The sequence below is a fragment of the Bos grunniens genome, chromosome 6, assembly GCF_055505025.1.
Source record: "Bos grunniens cultivar Pamir isolate PY7600 chromosome 6, Bosgru_T2T1.0, whole genome shotgun sequence".
Lineage (NCBI taxonomy): Eukaryota > Metazoa > Chordata > Mammalia > Artiodactyla > Bovidae > Bos > Bos grunniens.
Genome location: NC_141170.1, coordinates 146,230 through 166,798, shown reverse-complemented (window position 1 = coordinate 166,798; position 20,569 = coordinate 146,230). Strand labels below are relative to the sequence as shown.

The following is a 20,569-nucleotide window of genomic DNA, read 5'->3' as shown; positions in this document are numbered from 1 at the left end:
GTCCTGCCTCAGTCCTGCTTCTCTGCAGGGCAGACTCGAGTGGAGTCAAGAGCATCTAGTGCAGTCTAGAGCATTGATTGGAGGCGCTTTGCAAACTGACTCCAGCCTTCTCCTCGAGGTTGGCCTCCAGCCTACAGCTGTTACTTGTTTGGACCTCAGGAAATAGGTGGGTGGGGGTGGCGGAGGGGTTATTTCCACACCCCTTTCAGGAAGTGCGGCCTTTCCGCGAGGCAGTGACTTCCTGGAGCCGCTCCTGACCCACGTGCGTGAGCGCATCCATCGCAGGGCCTCGCGAGGGCATTTTGGTCCCCTTTCAGCCTGACCAGTGGTAACCCCTGCCTGTGGGGCGGGTTCTGACCCGACCCCACCTCCGAGGGCGGTGCTGGCCCATCAGCGCGGCTCCAAAAGTCGGCGGCCCGGGTGCAGCGGCAATGGCGGGGCCGGCGGGAGACTGGCCAGAGGCCGGCGCGGCGACCTCGGTCCGGAGCGCGCTGGGGGGCTACCGCGCCTACGCCCGCCGGTGGGTCTTCCTGCTGGTGATCAGCCTGCTCAGCTGCTCCAACGCCACGGTAGGGGCTGGGCCGGGGCCGGGCCGGCGGGGCAGGGCTGCAGGACAGGCCGGGACCTTGCCGAGCCCGGCCCGTCGACGTCCGGTGCGCGCCGAGCGCCGCTTCCCGTTGGAGAATCGGCCGCTGAGAACTCGCTCGGCCAGTCCCGGGACGCAGCCCTCCAGTTTCGCGACGGCGGAACCGCGGGGGAGGGCCGCCCGCGAGCTCAGCGCAGGCCGGGGGCGGAGAGCCCCTTCCTTGGCGGAGGCTGCGCAGGTAGAGCGGGTGTCCTGTCTGTCCTCGGGGGCCTGAGACCCGCGGTGGTTTCGACAGGATGCCGCTCCTGCCTCCGAAAGGGTCACTGTCCACGGCCACGGAGGGATCCTCCCGCAGTCTCCCTTCTCTGCCAAGTGCGCACCCACTGCAGCCTGGGCACCCGCTCTGCCCCCCTACCTGCCTCTCTTCCCTGGGCCCTGACCGCCCTCCCACGGTTTATGGCTCACTTCCAAGGTCCCTCACCAGAGGTCTTTCTTGCCTGCCCACTCAGTCCCTTTCTTCACAGCCACCCCGCTGGGGTCAGCAGAGACCCTTCAGCTGTTCTAGAACTGACCCCACTGCTGGCAGGGACAGTGCTCATCATCACAGCCCCTGAGACCAGAGAAGCCCCCGCGAGAACCAGGTCTGCCGGTTCCCGGGCCCCAACTCTCCCAACCTGCTGCTCCCCGAGACTCGCCCCTTGAGGGCCGAGGCCCTCTGCCGGCCCAGCACGTGCCACGGCTCAGCCAGCAGACCTTTTTCTGCTCCTCCAGCCCCGGGCTGTGCCATCCTGCGTGCCCTGGACTGCATGCTCTTCCCAACCTGAGGCTAGTGGCTGCCTGTCGAGCGGTCAGGCTGCAGAGCTATGGGGCCCCTGGGTCTCCTCCTGTAGGCTGCTTGAAAGAACACCGTTCAGCCTCACACTGGACCTCAGGGAGTTGGGCAGTGAGGGGTGGCCACAATCATGAAACGCAAAATGGCCGGGGGGGTGGGGAGTGGGGCCTGAAGCTCAGGGAAGCCCCGAGTGGCAGAGGGAGGTCAGATGTAGAGACTGTGACAAGGAGGGGCTGGCAGGTGAGGGCAGCCCTGAAAGGTACCACCTTGGAGAGGTTCTTGGGCGACAGCCCGTCTTGGACGTCACTGCAACCTGTTCGGGACCTCTTTCCTCCTCCTTGCGGGCCAGCCCTGTGCTGGGACAAGTGCCATGCCCAGCCTGGGACTTCAGAGACGGTTTCTCTGCAGCAGTCGGTGGTCTGCCTCTGAACACTGTGAAGCCAGGATGGGTTTGGGTGCAGTGGTTTGAGAGTGCAGAACGGGGGTCTCTCTCAGCCCCCTCCAGCTGCTTCAGTGTCTGGGGGTGGATGTTGGAGGCCGAGGCTGTGCTTCCGCATTTGTCTCGTCCGCAAGTCGTCATGGAGCAAACAGGAATCACACCAGGACTTGTCATGGTTCCCACGGGGGTCGCGGCAGGGAGCTCGGGTCAAGAGGTGCACCCTCGCTTACTCCTCCTGTGGCCAAGTGTGCAGGGCCCTTAGTCCTGGGCGGGGTGGGCAGCATGAAGGGCACGTGGGTGGCGGTTGCAATGAGGCCTCAGTGGCCCTGGAGTGGTCTGGGTGAGGGACAGCGTGGGGGACAGCCACCTACATTTTCAAAGGACGCACAGGGCCTCCCGGCAGGCTGGGAACACATGGAGGAAGTCCGCGTCCTGGGCACACAGTTCCCCCCACGTTGCTGTGTGTGTTTCAGACCTGTCTCCACCCTGCTGGCCACAGGTTCTGGGGGGGACCGAGGGGCGAGGCTGGCAAAGGTGGGCTGCGTTCAGAAGGCATAGCAGCCAGAGCCAGGCTTTCTCGCCGCTGGATCAGCTGGGCAGGAAGCAGGTGGTGGCACCAAGCTCTTTCTGAACCTAGAAGCTCTGTCCTGAGAAAAGGGAAGAAAAGGCAGCTGTTGCCCAAGGTCGCTGTCATGTGGGGCTCTGTGGTCAGAGCTCTGTTCGGGTTAGGAAGGCTGGATCCTGCGGCCTCTGCCGTGGGGGCAGGGTGTGAGGCCTGGGTGAGCTGTGCCCTCTCAGAGGTGGAGTCCGTGGGCTTTGATTTGTGACACCTTCATTTCTGCACCAGGCCAGGACGCCTCCCCACTCCCTCCTGCAGTAAGCCCTGGTGCACCGGCGTGTCCTCCATGGGCACCGAGTGTCCACGGAGTGGCCCCCACAATGTGCTCCTCGGCCTGTCCCATCCGGGCAAACTACACGCCCACGTGACAGGGAGCCGGGGGACCCTCTCCCACCCCCCGGCACTCCAGCTTTGGCCAGCACCCAGTCTAGGCTCCCCCCACCCCGGCATGGTGGCCATCTCTCTTCTGCTGTCAGCCCCAGGCCTTCTCCTCAGAGGGTCAGTCCTGGAGGCCTCGCTGTCCTGCAGGGTCCAGCCAGGTTGTCCGCCTCTGTCTGCCCCGGGAACATGCCTGCAAGGATGGTTCCGGTCCTCTGCCCCGACATGCTGTCTGAGCTCCCAGCTGGTGCCTCCTCTCTGGCCTGACCAAGTGAAGACCCCAGCCCTGACGGGACCCCTGGACCCTTTCTCTCCCTCAGACCAGCCAGCCATGCCCAGGGCAGCCAGCAGCCGCAGTGTCTGCGGTGCCTGCCCCGGGCTGACTCCAGCCTGTGTCTCGCAGCTGTGGCTCAGCTTCGCGCCCGTGGCTGACACGATCGCCCGGCACTTCCTCCTCTCCACCGAGCAGATCAACTGGCTGTCGCTGGTCTATCTCGTGGTGTCCATCCCGTTCGGTATGGTGGCCATCTGGGTTCTGGACTCCGTTGGACTCCGCAGGGCGGTGAGTCAGACCACACACCAGGGCCTGCTCTGGGACAGGCGGGTCCCCAAGCATGGGATCGAGAGCCACCCCCTCCTCCCAAGATCCGAGTCCTCAGGCAGAGCCACTGGGTGGTGAGTGGAGGCTGGGGCGGTGGAGGGCATTCCGGCTGCTGGGCAGCTCTTCTGACCCCACCCTTGCAGACCACCCTCGGCGCGTTCCTGAACTTCTGGGGGAGCATGATCCGCTCCATGCCCTGCATGGCCGTTGACATCCAGGACCCGTTTGTCTTCCTCCTGGGTGGGCAGACCTTCTGCGCCCTGGCCCAGACCCTGGTCATATTCTCTCCAGCCAAGCTGGCCGCCTTGTGGTTCCCTGAGCACCAGCGAGCCACAGCCAACATGATCGGCACCATGTGTGAGTCTCAGTGAGGCCGGCGTCTCCTCTGGTTCAGCGTGTGGCTGGGCGCTTCTGTGCACTCCCCGCTCTGGGGGCCGAGGGCTCCTCCGTGGATGGGGGCCCAGCCTACCTTCCTGAGCTGACGCACATCCCTGTCCATCTAGCAAATGCCCTGGGTATTCTGGTGGCCAACCTGCTGTCTCCCGCTCTGGTGAAGACGGAGGAGGACATCCCCTTGATGGTGAGGGAGCTCACAGGTGCACGCATGTGTGCGCCTCTGCGTATGACGTAGGCTGTGTGTTTGCATGTGTGTGTGTGCATGTTCCTGGGCTGTGTGTGCTAGTGCATGTGTGCGGGGTGGTGGGCTCGTGCACCCACGCTGCCCGTGTGAGTGTGCACTTGCATCTTCTGTGGACACGGCTGAGTGCACCCTGTGTACATGGGGCTTCCTCTGTTGCAAGTACTGGGCACCTTCCGAGCGTCAGGCACAACCCCAGGCTGCTGGGTGTTTTCCTTGGAGGGGAGAGAGCACCAGGGCGGCAAGAGGCTGGCTGCAGGAGGATGAGGCATTGCGAGGGTGGGGAGGAGGACGTGGGACCAGAGAGAAAGGCGCTGAGGTGGAGGCGAGACTGAGGGGTGCGGCTGCAGCCAGAAGTGTGTGTCTGCTGAGCAAGGGGAGGGCGGAGGGAAGCATCAATCCAGGTGGCATGCGGTTGGCTTGATGTGATGGACACCCTGGGGGGATCTGAAGGGAGAGTGATTCCATCTGGTCCAGAACAGCTCAGGGAACGAAAGGTGTGCCTGGAGTGTCCAGGGAGAGAGCCTGGGCTGTGATTCAGCTGGGGAGTGGGGTGCACTGAGGAGTGAGGGGCTTCTAGCTGGGGGATGGTTGGGGTCACTCACAGAGGTGGGAGAGGGGGTCCAGGTGACAGTTGGATAGAGCGCCCAGAGATGGTCGAGCTGAGGCCATCACTGTTGGAGTCACCCTTGGGTGAAATTTTCAAAGCCAGGTTTCTGAATGCAGCAAAGCAGAGGAGGCCCCGAACAGGCCCTGGGCTTGCTGGCGTCCACCTGGAACGACAGGCGAGGCGGGCAGTGAAGAGGCAGCAGCTCGTCTGGAGCCTAGGGAGCAGGCTTGAAGTGCCTGTGTGTGTGTGCGTGCATCCACGGGGACCTGTGCGTGTACACTCATGCCCACGTGCATGAGTGTGCATCCACGGGGACCTGTGTACGTGCATTCACGCCCGTGTGCATGCATCCACGGGGATGCACGTGCAGTCATGCCCGTGTGCGTGTATCCACGGGGACCTGTGTGTGCGTGCACTCACGCCCATGTGCATGTGCGTGCATCCAAGGCCACCTGTGTGAGTGCAATCACGCCCGTGTGCATGTGTTTGCATACACAGGGACCTGTGCACGTGCACTCACGCCAGTGTGCGTGTATCCACGGGGACCTGTGCGAGTGCAGTCACGCTCCTGTGTGTGTATCCACGGGGACCTGTGCGAGTGCAATCACGCCCGTGTGCGTGTATCCACGGGGACCTGTGCGAGTGCAGTCACGCTCCTGTGTGTGTATCCACGGGGACCTGTGCGAGTGCAATCACGCCAGTGTGCGTGTATCCATGGGGACCTGTGCGAGTGCAATCACGCTCGTGTGCGTGTATCCACGGGGACCTGTACGAGTGCAGTCATGCCCGGGTGCGTGCATCCACGGGGACCTGTGTGCGTGTACTCATGCACACTCTCCCCACAGCTAGGCACCTACATCCTCCCTGCTGGCCTCACATTCCTGTTGGCCATTGCATGCCTCTGGGAGAGTGTGCCCCCCACCCCGCCCTCTGTGGGGGCTGCCCAGTCCACCTCGCTGTCGTTCCTAGCTGGGCTGAAGCTGGTTAGTGCTGCGCGTGCTGTGGGCCTGGGGGGTGGGGGCGAAGAGGGGGAGGGGCAGGCCACCCCTGGAGCCTCCGCATGTGCTGCGAGGCTCTGGACTGAGCGGCCCCTCCCCTTTAGCTCACGAGGAACAAGGCCTACATGGTTCTGGCTGTGTGCTTTGGGGGCGGCATTGGCATCTTCTCCAACTTCTCAGCCCTCCTGGAGCAGGTCCTCTGCGTGAACGGCTACTCCAGCGTGAGTGCTGGCCCCGACCTGGGGGCCCCCCACCCGGACACAGCCTTGGGGGCCTGTTGACCTGCTGGTGGCTGTGGAGCGGCCCACGAACTTCCCAAGTGCTGTCCCCACACCTCCTGTCAGGGTGCTCCTGAGATGCTGTGAGTCTGGGTCTGCAGACAGTGGGTGGCAGCCACGGGCTGGGGTGCTGGCAGAGCCCGCCTGCTCCCACAGCCCTCCGCCAGCCCTGTGGGTCTGTCTGGTATCAGACTCACAGCATCTCGGCTGTGCCCGCTGTGGTCTGGCTTCAGCACTGGGCATGGGGTTCAGGCCCCGAGTGTTCCCAGTTTCTCAGAGGTGACAGGCGTCGAGGGCGTCTGCAGAAGCCAGGCCCTTTCTCTAGGACTTGTCCAGTTCCTGGGTGGAGGTGAGACAAGGCCGTGGCACACCCAGGGAGGACACCTCCCGTCCCCGAGCCTCCCACATGGTCCTCCTTGGGCCTCGGGTGCTGCTCGGTGACCCTGCCGTGGGTTCCCTGGTGGTGGGGTACACCTGGGAACAGATGGGTTCAGATAATGGACAAGGTGCCCCCTACCCTCCAGGAATTTGCGGGCCTCTGCGGGGCTCTCTTCATTGTGTTTGGAGTCTTGGGGGCAGTGGCTCTGGGCCTGTACGTGGACAGGACCAAGCACTTCACCGAGGCCATCAAGATCGGCCTCTGTCTGACGTCTCTGGCCTGTGTGGCCTTTGCTGTGGTAAGAGTCCTCTTGAGCTGAGACCACCTTGCAGAGGGTGAGAGTGGGGTGCCCCAGGGGTGGGGCAGCTGGCAGGTTGGCCATAACAGACACCCAGACCCACTCAGATCCAGGTGCCCCCGCCGGGGTGTCCCTGGAGTGGTGTGGGCGCTGTGGCCTCTCCAGCCCTGGCACTGCCCTGCCCCCGACAGGGCTCGGCAGGGCCTGGGGTTCAGGCTGGGGCACTTCTGACTCCTGCCCTGCCGGTCTGTGCGGCTTGCTGTCCAGGTGTCTCAGCTGCAGGGACAGACCATCGTGCTGGCCGCCATCTGCTCGCTGCTGGGGTTCTTTGGCTTCTCGGTGGCGCCCGTTGCCATGGAGCTGGCGGTCGAGTGCTCCTTCCCCGTGGGTGAGGGCGCGGCCGCAGGCCTGGTCTTTGTGCTGGGGTGAGTGCCCATTCCCATGGCTTTCCAGGGACCCAGGGACCCTCCCCTTGCCCCCACCCCCAGGACACACCATGGACGACCTGAATGCCTACTGCGTGCTGCCCTTGGGGTCCCTGGGGCAGCACTGGGGTAGGGCTGAGGGCTTCGTGGCTGTGTAGGCAGGCCGAGGGCGTTCTCATCATGGTGCTGCTGACTTCCCTGACCGTGCGCCACGCGGAGCCGTCTGTCTCCACCTGCCAGGATGGCCAGGGCCCGCTGGACTGGAAGGGTGAGGCCCAGGCCAGGAGGCTGACCCCACCCAGCCCTGGAGTCTCCCTTCCACTGGCCTCTTTCTCTTGGCAACCTCCACTGTCCTGGCGGGTGGGTGCAGGGCGCCCACTGAGGGGTGAGGTGGGTTGGGGCGGACCGAGGGCAGCAGGCAGAACCTGGAGCGCAGCCTGGTGGGAGCAGCCCTCACGGGAGCCCACCTGTGACCCCACATGAGCAGTTTTGAAGTGAGATCACAGACAGGAGAGACACAGTAAGAGACGCAGAGAAAGACAGAGATGGAGACAGAAAGCCAGAGAGACAGGAGTGCGGTCATGCTGCACGCCCACGTCCTCAGACCTGGTGGGTGACCCTGGGGCTCACGGCCCCTGGGTCTGCAAACCTGCCTCTTGGGGCCAGGCGGGGATCTGTGCCCAAGGCTGCTCTGGGGTCCCTTGCACCTAGGCGAGTGCCTCAGGCAGCGCTGGGCCGTCTCTCCCTAGCGCCCATGCTGCTGATGGCCGGCCTCTGCGTCCTCTTCAGCTGCCTCTTCGTGCTCCTCTTCCACACACCGTACCGGCGCCTGCAGGCTGAGGCCGACGCCAGCCCCTCCATTCAGGAGGATGAACGCCCAGCAACCGCAGCAGCCCTGGGCCACGCGCCCTACCTGGCAGCCACGCCCTGAGGCTCCACCGTAGCACCCTGGACCCCAGCAGCCCCTTCCTGGAACTGGTGCTCCTGGCCCTGGCTCCTTCCTCCTGGGAGCCCTCCAAGACATCTCAGGGGCCCTGTAGAGGGCCAGAGGCTGGAGAGCAGTTGGCATGAGAAAAAGAGGACCTGGGGATGTGAAGGGGAGGCAGGGACGTGGGCTCTGGTCCCTTTGGCTGGACCTGTTACGACTGAGGCTGGGATAATGCTGGCATCCTGGGGGGACCCAGGGTTGTGGCAGGGGGGCCCAGGGGATTCTCTCTGGCCGCAGCAAGAAGAGCTGCTGCTGTGCAGACAAGAGGCCACTGACCAGGGGTACCCCAGTGGCCACACCAGGCCCAGGGCGGCTACTGCAGGGGTTGGCCTGGCACTGGGGGGGCCAGGGCGAGGGGGAACTGAGTGGGTGTGGGACTCCGAAGGCCCCAGCGTGGCTGAGTGTGGGGTGGACAGGTGTGAGGAAGGCCCTCCTTGAAGGAGCCCGTGCTGGAGCCACCCGTGTCCACCTCTGCTGACCACTGAATGACCAGCCCTCCAGCCTGGTGCCGGCACAGATGGGCAGAGCAGGTGGGGCCAGGCTGGGCAGGAGATGGAGGGTGGGCCGCAGGCAGACGCTGCTACTCCCTGAAGACCCTCCTGCCCCCAGGGGGTTACCCCTACCCCAGACCTTCTCCACCCCATGGACACTCCCACCCCCAGGAGGACACCTCCGCCCAACAGAGACACTGTGGGCAGGAAGGTTTGTCGGTTCACATTTATTCAACTGGCCACAGCCCCGTGGGGTGGGGTGCCTCTCGCTCCTCTTCCCAGGGGCTAACATGTGGCCCAGCATCTTGTAGCCCAGGCTGCCTACAGTACCACTGGTGGAGAACTGGAACATCTGGTCGACCTGCAAGTTTGGTGCGGGGGGTGTCAGGCCCAGGACGGCATGGAGGGAGTGGAGGGTCCCCAAGGCTGCAGCCAGCAGGTGAATTACAGGAACTGGACTCCAGGCTCTGTCTTGTTTGTGTGTGGGGGTGGAAGGAAGCTGGGGGAGACCCTGCAGGGAAAGGGGTGGGGCTGGGGCTGGCGGCCCCCTTCCTGGACACTGGGCGTCCCACCCTCCTGATGCTGCAGCTACTAGGGGCTGAGGCACATCCCCCCGGAGCCCCGAGGGCCATGCTTGAGCCTCACAGAGGGCCTTGGGGAATGACGTAGGGCGCCAGGGGCCAAACCTCTTCAGCAGTCATGTTGTCGGCCTGGGATGCGAGCTGCCGCCTGCTGCTGAGGACAGCAGGGAGGGGCCAGGTTAGGCTGTTCTGGGGAAGCACTGGCCCTGAGCTGGAGCGCTGGCCCCAGAGGAGCCCTCTGATGGGTTCTCATGGGGGCACGTCTGCCCCCTTCAATCCCACCTGCTCACAGGGCAGGTACCTCTTGGGAGCCTGTCCCTGGGTGAGTCCTGGGCACTAGGGGGGACCGCAGGGAGCCATCCCTGACTCCCACATCCCTGGGGCACCTGTTCATGAGGCTGAAGTAGCCCCCAGAGGGGCTAAAAACCCAGTGATGGTCTGAATGGCAGTGACTGCGGGCCCCACGAGGGTATGGGTGATCGTGCCCTGGGTTTCCCTGAGGGACTCAGGATCCTGGGCAGGCTGATCAAGACCTGAAAGCTGGGGCAGGTGGGGGTGGGCCTGGCTTCCTCCCGCCCTGGTGCCCATGGTCATGCTCACTAGTCCTTGTTGGCGCTGCCCTTGCCATCGGGGTCCAGCATCTTCAATGCGCTGAGGACAGTCTCCTCGGGGTCAGTGCCTGCCCACAGGAAGCCTCGAGCCTTGGGCGTCTCAGGTGCTAGTCCTGCCCCTCACCACCCAGGGCTCCACGTCCTTGCCCACTTGATGCTCTCAGTGGCCTTCCCACTCTGAGCGCCTGAGAGACCCTCAGCTCCCACCCCAGGGTACTGTTCTTGGAGTCCCCTTGGTCCTGCCAGGCCCAGAGGTGAGCGATTTCTCAGTGAGGGACAGAGGCCCTACCAGCCGGTGGAGAGGTGGGCCTGGGCTGGGGGCCGTTCCCGGAATGCCAGGTCCTAGAGACTTTCAAGAGGTCTGCAAATTTGGGTTTTATGTGAGATATGCAGACATTAGGTGTCGAGTAAGTGCACACAGAGTGCTGGCAGGCCTGCAGCTGGCCTGGTGCTCACCCTCAGCTGCTCCCCAACACGTTCAGGAACACGGTGAAGTCGATGGGCCCCGAGGCCTCCTTGAACGTGGCATCCAGCTCGTCATCCTTGACTTTGATCTTGCCTGTTGCGGGAATGGGGGGTGGGGGTGGGGGTGGGGGTGTCACGGGGCAGGAGTATCAGCTGCCCTGGTGGCCTTGTGGTTGGTACAGGCACCCCGGGGCTGCCCCGCTCCGTCATTCTCCAGGTGTCCCCAACCCCCGTTGCCATGGGAACTGTGTGTAAGCACAGCAGGTTAAGTTGGGTGACTGGCCACCACTGCCCACCTCTGTGCAGCCTCTCTGCACACCTGGGCTGGGTGAGCTGTGTCTTCCCTTGCGCTGACCACAGAGCTGGGGGACAGAATACCCCACCAGCGTGACCCCTGCTTCTCATTTCCTCCCAGAAACGAGGGTGAGGGCCTCTCTGACGTGGACCTTGAAACGTGGGGCTGCAAGGTCCTGAGGGCTGGAGTCGGGATACCGAGGGAGCAGACTCTGCTAGGCCGGCCTTCTCGGGAGGACCTGTGCCCCTTTCTGCCGGGGAGGCTCCAGGGGTGAGGAAACCCTAGCTCTGCCGGGGGCTGGGAATGGGGCCGGTGGTGGGCAGAGGGGCACCCACGGCCGTGCCGCCCCAGGAAGGGGCTCGGGCCACACGGTAGACCTGGCCTGTGAGTCCAGAGGGGCCGGACATGGCCATCCCCTCCGCTGGGAGCCAGCCTGCACTCAGGCTACACTTTGTACCCGGACCCCGGATTCCCTGCCCAAGCCTCGAGCCCCTTCCCGGGCCGTCCCGGGGGCTGGTCTGGGGGGACCGCGGCCCGGACAGGCCTGGGTGTGGCTGCGGCCGCACTGGAGCCGCGGGCGGGGCGGGACAGGTAGGAGGGAGCTCGGTTTTTCACTTTGTACAGTGGACTCACAGTTTTCAAATATTTGTACCCGAGGTGTGCGGGCCTCGATTTGTGCTCAACCTGGTTCGCAGGAGGGTCGCACCTGCTGCAGGGAACGCGAACTCGCTGCCCGGCCACTGCCCATGCGGAAGCCGCCGCGCGCCGCGCCTGATGACGTCACCCGGGCGTGCGCGCGGGCCATTTGCCCTCCAGCCGCCAGGGGTCGGCACTCGGCGTCCTCGCCCTGTGGGCGGCGCATGCGCACGCCCGGCCGCGCCTCTGCGTCTGCGTCTCCGCGGTGTTCAGGGCCTTGCGGCACCCTCTTCGGTCCGAATTGTGCTTCCGGCGCGAGGGTCACGGACAGTATGGTTCCGCCGGTGCAGGTCTCTCCGCTCATCAAGGTGAACCAGGCTTCGCAGCCGCCGCCGCTGATCCGCTCTGCGTGGGCAAAGCGCGTGAGCGCCTTGGCGGGGCTTAAGGCCCCGGCCCGGCGCCCCCGACTCTCAGCACCCCCTGCCCTGACCCGGAGGCTGCGACCCCCCATCGGGCCGCGACGCCGCGGGTGTGACCCCCGCTCCCCCTACCCGGCTCCGCGCCCCGGACCCCGTCCCCCTACCCCGCTCCGCGACCGGGACCCCGACCCTGTGGGCTGAGACCCCCCCCCCCCCCCCGCCCAATCGGGCCCCGACGCCGCGGGCGTGACCTCCACCCCGTCCCCTCTCTCAGTGTCCCGGACCCCGACCCTGTGGGCTGAGACCCCCCAGGGGCGGTCCCCCCTGCCGCCCCTGACCGCTTTTTCCCACAGCTCGGCCGTTACTCCGCCCTGTTCCTCGGCATGGCCTACGGCGCCAAGCGCTACAGTGAGTGTCCGCGGGCGTCTGCGGCCCCCCGGCCGGGGCGGGAGAGGGGCGGCGTGGGAGGCCCCTGACCTGAGACCCGAAAGGGCCGGACCCCCGCGCGCGGCCGGTTGGAGGTTGGCCGGGCAGCACCTTGCAGCAGAGGACTGAGTGCGGGGCGGCTGGGTGCCTGGGGTGGCCGCGGGCGTCCTGTAGCTGCCCTCCGGGTCGGGCTCTCCGTTAGGAGGTGGGTATCAGGCCTTTACCTACATCCAGGTAAAGGAGAGTGGGAATCGGGCGCCCCTGGCACTCAGTGTACCTGAGGATGGCTTTGCCTGTGAACTGAATTCCCTTTAGAGCTTCAGTGGAAGCGTTCACTGGACGCCCCGCCCCCGCCTTCCCTTTGACAGATTACCTGAAACCTCGGGCGGAAGAGGAGAGAAGGCTTGCAGCCGAGGAGAAGAAGAAGCGGGATGAGCAGAAGCGCATCGAGCGGGAGCTGGCGGAAGGTGGTCATGCGTTTGGCTCTCCTAGATCTGTCCCCCGCCCCGCGGGGTTTTCAGAAACAGCTGCTGCTTCATACGGAGCAGCAAGTGGAGAGGAAAGGCTGCCTTCTCCATTTCCACTGGCCCCTGGGCCATCCTCTGCTGAGTGGGGTAGGGGTGGGGAAGGAGAGCCGTTGTTGGGGGCGGGTGCTAACCTGCCTTTAGTGAGGCTCGGCCCCTGGACCTTAGAGGTGAACTGTCTCAGCCTTAGAGGCCACACCACCGGAGCCAGGCTCCATCCTCCCTGACTGCGGCGACAGGTCCCAGGGAGGACCCGCAGGTCAAGGAAGGCTGAGGATATGGTGGAAACAGAGCATAGCCAGGCTCCATGAGATGAGACGCTGGATGGTTTAACCCCCAAAATCTAAGGTGGCCCTTTGGGGTGGTGGGCCTGTGTAATGGTGTGTTTTCCTTCTAACTTTCCAGCCCAAGAGGATACCATATTGAAGTGAGCCTGCCCTTCTCCTGAGCAGTGTGGCTGAATAAAGTTTTCTGTGCTCTGTGAGTCTGTGACTTTCCTTTATTGTCCCCAGTAGTTTGGTTTCTGGACTCAGACTCAGCTGTATGCCAGTCTTCTCAGATTATGTGCAGTGTGAGTGGAGAGGGATTCCAGAAAAACTAATCAATGATTCAGTGATGGGTGCATAAACACGGTGGAACACAGAGAAACTTGATCGTTTGCTCTGGGGGCTGGGGGTGGGAATGAGGTCGGGAGCCCCTAAGGATGCAGTTTGCAACAGAGGCGCAGCTCGCCCAAGCATCATGGGTGCTGCTGAGCTTCTCTGCTCATCCCTGGCTCAGACCCTTGGACGAGTAGGAAAGGGGGCAGGCTTCGCCACGTGGGAGGAGTGGGGGTGTCCTGATGCCCTTCGAGGTGGAACTTGGATTTCTCTTCTCCTTTTGCACATCCTCCTCCTGACCCCAGGTAGGGGATGTGGCCTCCTAAGGACTTTGCTGGGGTGCAGCTAGCTCTTCACTGGGCTTGGGCCTTTGTGCCTGAGAGGGCAGCAGACTCTGCCCCTGCTGGCTGTGCCTCTTCAAGCCTAGTGCGTGCGTGCCAAGTTGCTCCAGTCGTGTCCAACTCTGTGACACTAGGGACTGCAGCCTGCCAGGCTCCTCTGTCCATGGGATTCTCCAGGAAAAGAACACCAGGGTGGGTTGCTGTGCCCTCCCCCAAGGATCTTCCCGACCCCGGGAATGAACCCTTGTCTCTTAGAACTTCTGTGTTGGCAGGAGAGTTCTTTACCACTGACGCCACTTGGAAAGCCCACAAATGTTATGTATATAATAAGCGCGCGTGAGGCTTGGTGTCAAAAGTCGCTATTCCAGCTTTGTGCCTGGAGTGGACTTCCTAGGCTTCGAGCCCCAGTTCATTTGTTTTCCCTGTTTTCAGTAAAGGTGAGGCTGGAGTGCACACCCCCTAGGAGATCCTGAGGTTGGTGGGTGGCTGGCACTGGGTCTCTCTGGGAACTGGGGGGGACCCCAGTCCCATGCTCTTGTCCCCAGGTGTCATTGTGAGCTGAAGGTTGTGTGGGGCCTGTGGGTCCCCTGCACACTGCTGCCAGGAGCGCTGGGAGAACGCGGCATCTGAACCAGCCTTCACCCACGTGACCTTGCAGCACAGTTCATGGCTGTAGGCAAGGGGAGTTTCCAGTGTCTGGAAACAATTGCTTTGAAGCTAACATTGCAAGTTAAAGTCCTTTATTTCTATCAGATATTTAGCACCCATTTCAAGTGTGAGCTGTGTTTTCTGTCTGGGTCTGACTTGGCTTTTCTTCCCGGCTGAGAACCATTTGGTTCTTGGAGGCGTGTGGTTGCTTCCATGAAGGAAACCTCAGGGGTGCAGGTGGACTTGGGCAGGCCACAGGTGCGGGTCCCTCAGCAAGGTTCAGACCAGGTCCCGGCAGCATTTATTAACACATTATTTCTGCACAGATCACTGAGCTCTGATCACTGGTCTCACAACCTGGACCTTTCTGGCAGGATTTCTGGTTGGTCACAAATCAATGTCCTCTGCCACATAAAAAAGAGCAGCATGTTTTCTTTTGATTTTATTCTAAATTTCTATTCACATATTTGTTCCTAAACCAGATGAGAACTGGCATCCATGTATCCATTTCTCCACCTGTATACACATAAACACATGTGCAGTTGTGAACATATTCACCCAGTGCTCTCGGACACACAGCTCACAGATCTCCTGGTGGTGTGATTATGTATCCAAAAGTTGGATGAGGGTAAGGTAGGCTACACTGTTCAGATCATTCCTCATTGGCTTTAGTTCATAAAAACACAAGCCTTAAAAAAGTTCAAAGTATCCAAAATGGTCTTCAGTCATTTTCTCAGGCTCCCTAACCTCTTGTACCAGTGGTTAGAGGCGGGGTCCCAGGGTGGGGGTGGGGTGTGGGGCAGGGGGCCCGCGGACCGCCTCAGAGGATGCGGCAGGTAGAAGACCGGGGTGCCGGGCCGCCGTTGCAGATTTCTGTGCCCACTGCAAGAGAAGACAAGACAGTGAGCGAGGACCATGAGTGGCCCAGCGCCTCCATCCTCCCTGCAGGGGGAAGGGCAGGGCAGGGGCTGGTCTGCCTAAGCCGATTAGCCCGGCTGATCCTAATTTAGTTCTGGTGACGCTCCAGCAGTGGCCTCGCAGCTGGCTGGTTTCTGTTGGTTCTCTCCCCTGCGGACGTTTCAGAGAATGGTGATGACAGCTGCAGAGCACAAGCAAGGCTCGAGGACTCTGATGTGGGGGCACCGGCTGGTGCCAATGGAGCCGTGCTCCCACAGTGCTGGGGGTGGGGTGGGGAACAAGCTCTGCGCCCGGGGCGGGAGCACCATGCGTGCTGACCCCTAGCTTGCTTCTTAGGTTCCATGGGTCTGCTGTTTCAGCTCTGAGGCTGGCATGGGAGCGTAGATAGAGTTTATGAACTACTTAAGAGGGAACCGCTGATTGATGATGGGAACAGAGTTCCTGAGTTGGCTTTCCTCCCCTTTATAAAGGTGACGTCCCTCCAGAATCCCTTGACTCGGACCCCGAGCAGGCCCTTTCAGACTGGGCTCATCAGCCACCCTGAGTCAACCAGCCTGTTCCTAGGGGATGGGCCTCCCTCTGGAAGGGTGGCCGTCTGTGCAGCCCGGAGTCCAGGCACCCTGACCACAGGGCCACCCGAAGCCTGCCAGGGCCAGATGAGTGTCGCCTCACACCCGCCCCCTGCAGGCCAGGGCCAGGCTGCGTGGCCTTGGTTGAAGCTGGAGTGGAGCCCAGACCTTTCTTGGCCGTCGTCTCTTTCTTCTGGTCCTCCTCCAGGGCCTTCACCTTGGCTTCGTACTCATCGGCCAAGGCCTTCCACTCCTTCCTGTTGTTCTGCAGCCGGTCAAACATGGGCAGGATCTCCTCGTGGAAGCGGGAGAACTCCTGGAAAGGAAACAGAAGTCAGACCACATCCCTAGTGGTTCCTGGGTGGGCTGGGCCAGAGGTGGGGTGGTTAGAGATGCCACATCCCCAGCAAAGACCTAAAAAGGGAGAAGGCCTTGTGGTTTGTGTCCTTGAGGTTGGAACAGGAGCTACGGGGTGAGGTCCTGAAGAACAGAAAACATCCAAGCAGAAAGGACATTCCCTAGCAAGGGGGCTGAGAAGGCTGGGCAGAAGTGCGGGTCCTGGGGCTCCTTCACCCTCATGCAGACATCGCATGTCACACAGAGCACATGCTCACACATGCACACGTGTGGACACACAAGCTGTGCGGGTAGATGGAGGCGGGGAAGGCACAGGGGGGCAGTGCCTGGTGGGCCCCGGCAGTGAACCTGAGGACCAGCACGTGCGTCCTGGTCCCGCCTTCCTCCCAGCACTGACTCCAGCCCCTGGTGGAGGCAGAAAAGGGAGCTGGTGCTTCAGTAAAGGGAAGCACAAGGCCTTGGGGGCTGAGGTGGGGAGTGGGACAACGTGGTCAGAACCCAACACCCTTCTTGGAGTATGGGGCTACCCCTGAGACTGCAGCCAACAGTCATGGCGGCTGACCTTTGGGAGGGCTCTGCCCCCACCCCTGGCCAGTCCCCAGAGCCGAGGTCCAGCGCCTGCGCCAGGTCCTTGGCTCGCATCCCACTGCCCCCGGCTCTGCTCAGCTGTTTGCGGGGCCGGGCGCACCCAGCTGGAGGCTGGACCACCCCCATCTTCCCAGAGCTCAGATCCTGAATGGATGCACCGCACATACCCTGCAGTCGGTGCCTTGACAACACTGTGCAGGCTCTGCATGGGGGTGCCTTTAGATGGGGTTCGGGAAGGGATGTTTGGGGTGTGACATCAGGGTGTGCAGGAGGACGTTCTGGGAGGGAGAGATTGGGGTGGGAAATTTCATGATCCTTCTGAGGAACTGACAGGGAGGGGACCCCCTTGGGGTGAGGCTGACGGTTTTGAGTTTCAGTGCGGATTTGAGCGGGAAGGAGCCCCACAGCAGCCCCCGTCTCACCCTTCCCCTGCAAACCCAGCCAGGCCCTGGGCTGCCCTACTCACCTTGTACACAAACGTGCACACGAAGTCGATGAAGCCGACCTGTAGCTTGGGGAGCTCAGCTGCCTTGTTCCGGTCCATCATTGGCTTAAGGGGGAGCAGGGACACCGTGAGGCCTCCGACACCTCCCTGAGCCTCAGGACTCAGCTCCACCCCAACGTGATGAGCCTGTCCATGTAGGGCTCACCTTGGAAGGGAAACCCAGGAGCCCCCACTCCCCTCCAAGACACTGTGCCATTCTGGGGAGCTGCCCTAGGTGGTGCTGGGCCCCTGCCGCGCCAGCCCTGGTGTGGCGCTTGGAGCCAAGTTCCTCCAGCTCCCCCATGAGCTATCCATGGTCCTGACCCGAGACCTGGCCCCCAGCTCCTAAGGGGCAAAGCCCAGATACTCTGAAGGAGCTGATTTAGTGTCCAGCCTCTGGACTATCCCCCTGAGCTGCCTCCTGGCAGTCTCCTCCTCAAAGCTGCCCGTTGTCTGGAGCTCAGCGTGCTGGAGTGAGTCATGCAGGACCCTAGCGGTCTAGCCCAGGGAGACAGGCTGCCTGTCCTCCCATCAAGATGCCGGGTTGGTCAGGGCACCCTTTCCTGCAGTCTGCACCTGGCCCCCGGTCTTCGCAGCCCCATGCTCAGAGAGCTCGTCAGAGGCTGGAGTTGGCCTGTGAGACCAAACCTCCCTCCGTCTCTTCTGGTCATTGTTGGGCAGTGCTCGTGTCCTTATCCCCATGCAGGTACCAGTTCCGTCTAGCAACAGATTCCTGACCCCCACGTTGCTGACCCAAAGATCCTGGCATCCTGTGGGCCTGTGGGCAGATGGAGCTCCAGGTATACCAAGACTGCCTCCCTCTCTCACCTCCGCTCCTGTGAGGCCTGGTGACTGTGGGCGTGGGTCCAAGCCCCCGTGTCCTTCCAGTAGCGGGCAGTCCTGCTCCGCATACCACCCCAGCCCTGTTGCACACTCCCCACCTCGGCTACTCTCTCCACGGCCACAGCCATGCCCAGGTGAGCCCTGGACTCTGGCCACCACTCCCCCTCCCAGCACTCTTCCCATGGGCCAGGCCTGCCACACCCTGAGCCTCCCTGGAGCAGCTCGCAGCCACACAGGGGCTCACCCCAGAGCTGCCTGGGCCCACGGGGGCTTTCGGCCAGGAGCTGCAGCCTGGCTCTGCAGCTTTGGCAACAGCTTTCCACCTCTGCGGGGGATCACATCTTTACCCAATCCTTGTATTTCCACAACTTTACCCAGATCCAGGCTCACGTCACATGACCCCACAAAGTGAGAGTTAGGCCCCAGGATTCCAGAACCCCCGGGGGTCCCCAGTCTGGGCCCAGCCCCAAGGGCCCTGGGAGCTCCCAAGGGCCGGGACAGGTGTGGAGGATACTGGAGGCGACACTCACGATGGGCTGCTGATCCAGAACCGTCCTCTCCAAGTCCCCTTGCTCCCAGAACTCAGCTGCCACCAGCAGAGCAACCTGAAAGGCGCACAGAAGGCAAGCACCGGTGGGCTCAGCGCTTGCTCAGATACTGTCCTGAGATCCTGCCAGGACGGCCGGGGCCCTCAGCCTTCTGTGTCCCAGACTCTGGTGACCCAACTACTGAGGCTACACTGCTGTGGTGCCCAGGAGCGCAGCAGCCTCCTCCAGGGTGGCGGCTCTGGCTGGGCCCCAGAGCTGGGCAGCTGCCTTCGCCTCACCTTGCAGACAAGTGGGGCTGTTTCCCTCCCCCAGGCCCCACTTAGGTGCAACCCCATGGGGACTGGCAAGACGTCTGGGGACCCACATGACTCTGACCTTGCTCTGGACTTCCCAGGGCTTGGTGATGGCAGACAGGTCACACGCCGTCATCATCATGGCCCTGCGGGCAGATGGAGCTCCAGGTGCGCCCAGCCTGGCCTCCCTCCCTGCCCCACCCTGCAAGGCCTGGTGTCCCTGGGGGCACAGAGCCACGCGCCAGCGTCTGCAGTAGTGGGCGCCCCACCCTGTGCACCACTCCAGCCCTCCCCTGTCACCACAGGCCGCCAGGGATGAGTCAGCAAGCGTTTCCTGGGGGCCCATGATTTACACATAGCTCCTCATTGGGCCCGGAGAAGGCGAAGGCACCCCACTCCAGTACTCTTGCCTGGAAAATCCCATGGACGGAGGAGCCTGGTGGGCTGCAGTCCATGGGGTCACTAAGAGTTGGACACCGCTGAGCAACTTCACTTTCACTTTCACGCATTGGAGAAGGAAATGGCAACCCACTCCAGTGTTCTTGCCTGGAGAATCCCAGGGACAGGGGAGCCTGGTGGGCTGCCGTCTACGGGGTCGCACAGAGTCGGACACGACTGAAGCGACTCAGCAGCAGCAGCAGCGGCCACATTGGGCCACTGGGACAGGCCTGGGGCTGGACTAGTTCTGAATCTCCACTTTGCAGATGAAAGAGTGGAGGCTCATAACGTGAGCAAATTATTTAACGGTGGACTCGGGCTGTCTGGTCCCAAATCCTGCAGCCTCCCCGAAAGGAGAGCGGCTGGGGTGGGAGCATGGGCGCTGTCCGGAAGTGAGCTGCCCTGCTCTGGGCTCCCAGTCCCGCCCGCGGAGCTTTGCAGGAGGCGCTGCAATCGAGGGGCGGAGCCGCGCGCCTGCTCACATGACGATCTCCTTCCTTGTGGTCTCCAAGGACAGGTACTCCACCCAGCTCTTCCTGTCCTCGTAGTTCTTGGACTCATCCACAATCTTCTGGAACATCGTCCTTTTTCTGAACCCGAAGGACAAAGGGAGGGAGTCGACCCCTCCCCCCCACCCCCGCAGGACCCCGGCAACGTGTCCTCCTTGGTCTGAGCCCCACCCACCCTCCCAGAGAGGATCCGAGGCCAGAGTCCAGGCCTGGGGCGCCGGAGCGGGGCACGTCTGTCTGGAGCCCCAGGTACCCCTCTACCGGCTCCTTCCCAGCAGGGCCCCGGGGCGCCAGCGGGGCGGTGGGCGGCACCCACTTGAAGTAGAGCGCCAGGTCTGTGGCGATGATGGCGATGTCCATGAGGTGGATCACGTGCTCGTGCTGCCGCCGGTTCAGGTTCTGGTAGATGTTCAGGGTCTGCGGGGGTGCGGGGGGTGCTCCCGTCACAGCCGCGCCCCCTTCTGTGCCTGTCCCCCACTCCCTCCTGGAGGCCGTCCATCTGTCCTTCCCCATGTTGCTGGCCATCTTCTACCCAAGGGTCATGGGCCCCAGACACCGGTGGCCCCGTATTGCACTGGGGGGCATCTAACGCCCACCTTCCCTCAACACCCGGAATATGAGCCCCCGCCCTCAGGGGGCATTTCCAAACTGGAACCACCAGGGGTGCCATCGCCCCCATCGCTTCAAAGCCTGCCTCCCTTCTCCAGCCCAGAGCAATGTGGTGTGGTTGCTGGCGGTGGAGGTTCAGGGGAGTGGGCGCAGGTCAGCTGGCCAGGGCCTACGGGAGAGTGAGGGGAGGACACGGACCTCCTCGGAGAGCAGGAACTTCCCGAACTCCAGGTGGTGTCGCTCCAAAATCGAGGAGCCGTGGAGCTTGGCTAAAGGGTTCTGGGACCTGTCACAGAGGTTTGGCTAAGA

At 62.9% G+C, this 20,569-nt stretch overlaps 4 protein-coding genes across 23 annotated transcripts in view; 2 read left to right on the top strand and 2 right to left on the bottom strand.

Moving 5' to 3' along the window:
• Nucleotides 1-395: 395 nt before the first annotated feature.
• SLC49A3 (solute carrier family 49 member 3) lies at nucleotides 396-9,022 on the top strand. Of its 19 annotated transcripts, none has more exons than XR_015165036.1 (10): nucleotides 396-569; nucleotides 3,258-3,416; nucleotides 3,599-3,812; nucleotides 3,959-4,035; nucleotides 5,548-5,685; nucleotides 5,805-5,921; nucleotides 6,503-6,655; nucleotides 6,923-7,043; nucleotides 7,239-7,348; nucleotides 7,830-9,022. XR_015165036.1 is itself a non-coding variant. In XM_086404384.1 (10 exons), exons 1-10 carry the CDS (start codon nucleotides 432-434, stop codon nucleotides 8,022-8,024), a joined length of 1,419 nt encoding a protein of 472 aa, XP_086260510.1. In that variant the 5' UTR covers nucleotides 396-431; the 3' UTR covers nucleotides 8,025-9,022. The 19 variants fall into 19 exon arrangements, 12 of the variants coding, with proteins under 12 accessions (XP_086260510.1, XP_086260509.1, XP_086260505.1 ...); XR_015165035.1 differs by having other exon boundaries at nucleotides 7,144-7,348; XM_086404384.1 differs by having other exon boundaries at nucleotides 6,923-7,080; nucleotides 7,870-9,022.
• On the bottom strand, nucleotides 8,771-10,924 carry MYL5 (myosin light chain 5). The gene is made up of 4 exons (XM_086407821.1): nucleotides 10,843-10,924; nucleotides 10,228-10,310; nucleotides 9,741-9,841; nucleotides 8,771-9,070 (listed from the first exon to the last, which is right to left on the bottom strand). Coding segments are annotated over exons 1-4 (267 nt in total). The 3' UTR covers nucleotides 8,771-9,069.
• The window catches only part of PDE6B (phosphodiesterase 6B), a 37,741-nt gene continuing 25,942 nt past the window's right edge, over nucleotides 8,771-20,569 (bottom strand). The window contains exons 15-24 of the mRNA XM_086404376.1: nucleotides 20,459-20,546; nucleotides 19,968-20,068; nucleotides 19,625-19,732; nucleotides 18,787-18,850; nucleotides 18,394-18,468; nucleotides 17,003-17,086; nucleotides 15,760-15,907; nucleotides 11,145-14,986; nucleotides 10,208-10,310; nucleotides 8,771-8,920 (exon numbers count right to left, since the gene is read on the bottom strand). Of these exons, the coding sequence (XP_086260502.1) occupies nucleotides 14,925-14,986; nucleotides 15,760-15,907; nucleotides 17,003-17,086; nucleotides 18,394-18,468; nucleotides 18,787-18,850; nucleotides 19,625-19,732; nucleotides 19,968-20,068; nucleotides 20,459-20,546 (730 nt within the window). The 3' untranslated portion in view covers nucleotides 8,771-8,920; nucleotides 10,208-10,310; nucleotides 11,145-14,924. The remainder of the gene's footprint in view (nucleotides 8,921-10,207; nucleotides 10,311-11,144; nucleotides 14,987-15,759; nucleotides 15,908-17,002; nucleotides 17,087-18,393; nucleotides 18,469-18,786; nucleotides 18,851-19,624; nucleotides 19,733-19,967; nucleotides 20,069-20,458; nucleotides 20,547-20,569) is intronic.
• ATP5ME (ATP synthase membrane subunit e) lies at nucleotides 11,258-13,000 on the top strand. 2 transcript variants are annotated; one of them, XM_086404389.1, is made up of 4 exons: nucleotides 11,258-11,515; nucleotides 11,920-11,974; nucleotides 12,361-12,459; nucleotides 12,922-13,000. In XM_086404389.1, exons 1-4 carry the CDS (start codon nucleotides 11,258-11,260, stop codon nucleotides 12,945-12,947), a joined length of 438 nt encoding a protein of 145 aa, XP_086260515.1. In that variant the 3' UTR covers nucleotides 12,948-13,000. The 2 variants fall into 2 exon arrangements, 1 of the variants encoding a protein (XP_086260515.1); XR_015165038.1 differs by having other exon boundaries at nucleotides 11,453-11,676.

What these genes read in the sequence shown, in the direction of transcription:
- ATP5ME (XM_086404389.1), top strand. Translation starts at nt 11,258, where the DNA reads ATGCGGAAGCCGCCGCGCGCCGCGCCTGATGACGTCACCCGGGCGTGC. An exon ending in CTACGGCGCCAAGCGCTACA is followed by an intron (nt 11,975 to 12,360) that starts GTGAGTGTCCGC and finishes TCCCTTTGACAG; the next exon opens with ATTACCTGAAACCTCGGGCG. An exon ending in CGAGCGGGAGCTGGCGGAAG is followed by an intron (nt 12,460 to 12,921) that starts GTGGTCATGCGT and finishes CTAACTTTCCAG; the next exon opens with CCCAAGAGGATACCATATTG.
- MYL5 (XM_086407821.1), bottom strand. Translation starts at nt 10,924, where the DNA reads ATGGCCATGTCCGGCCCCTCTGGACTCACAGGCCAGGTCTACCGTGTG. An exon ending in CTGGGGCGGCACGGCCGTGG is followed by an intron (nt 10,311 to 10,842) that starts GTGCCCCTCTGC and finishes TTCCCGCAACAG; the next exon opens with GCAAGATCAAAGTCAAGGAT. An exon ending in ACTTCACCGTGTTCCTGAAC is followed by an intron (nt 9,842 to 10,227) that starts GTGTTGGGGAGC and finishes GAGACGCCCAAG; the next exon opens with GCTCGAGGCTTCCTGTGGGC.
- SLC49A3 (XM_086404377.1), top strand. Translation starts at nt 2,763, where the DNA reads ATGGGCACCGAGTGTCCACGGAGTGGCCCCCACAATGTGCTCCTCGGC. An exon ending in AGGAGGACATCCCCTTGATG is followed by an intron (nt 4,036 to 5,547) that starts GTGAGGGAGCTC and finishes CTCTCCCCACAG; the next exon opens with CTAGGCACCTACATCCTCCC. An exon ending in GGCCTGGTCTTTGTGCTGGG is followed by an intron (nt 7,081 to 7,238) that starts GTGAGTGCCCAT and finishes GTGGCTGTGTAG; the next exon opens with GCAGGCCGAGGGCGTTCTCA.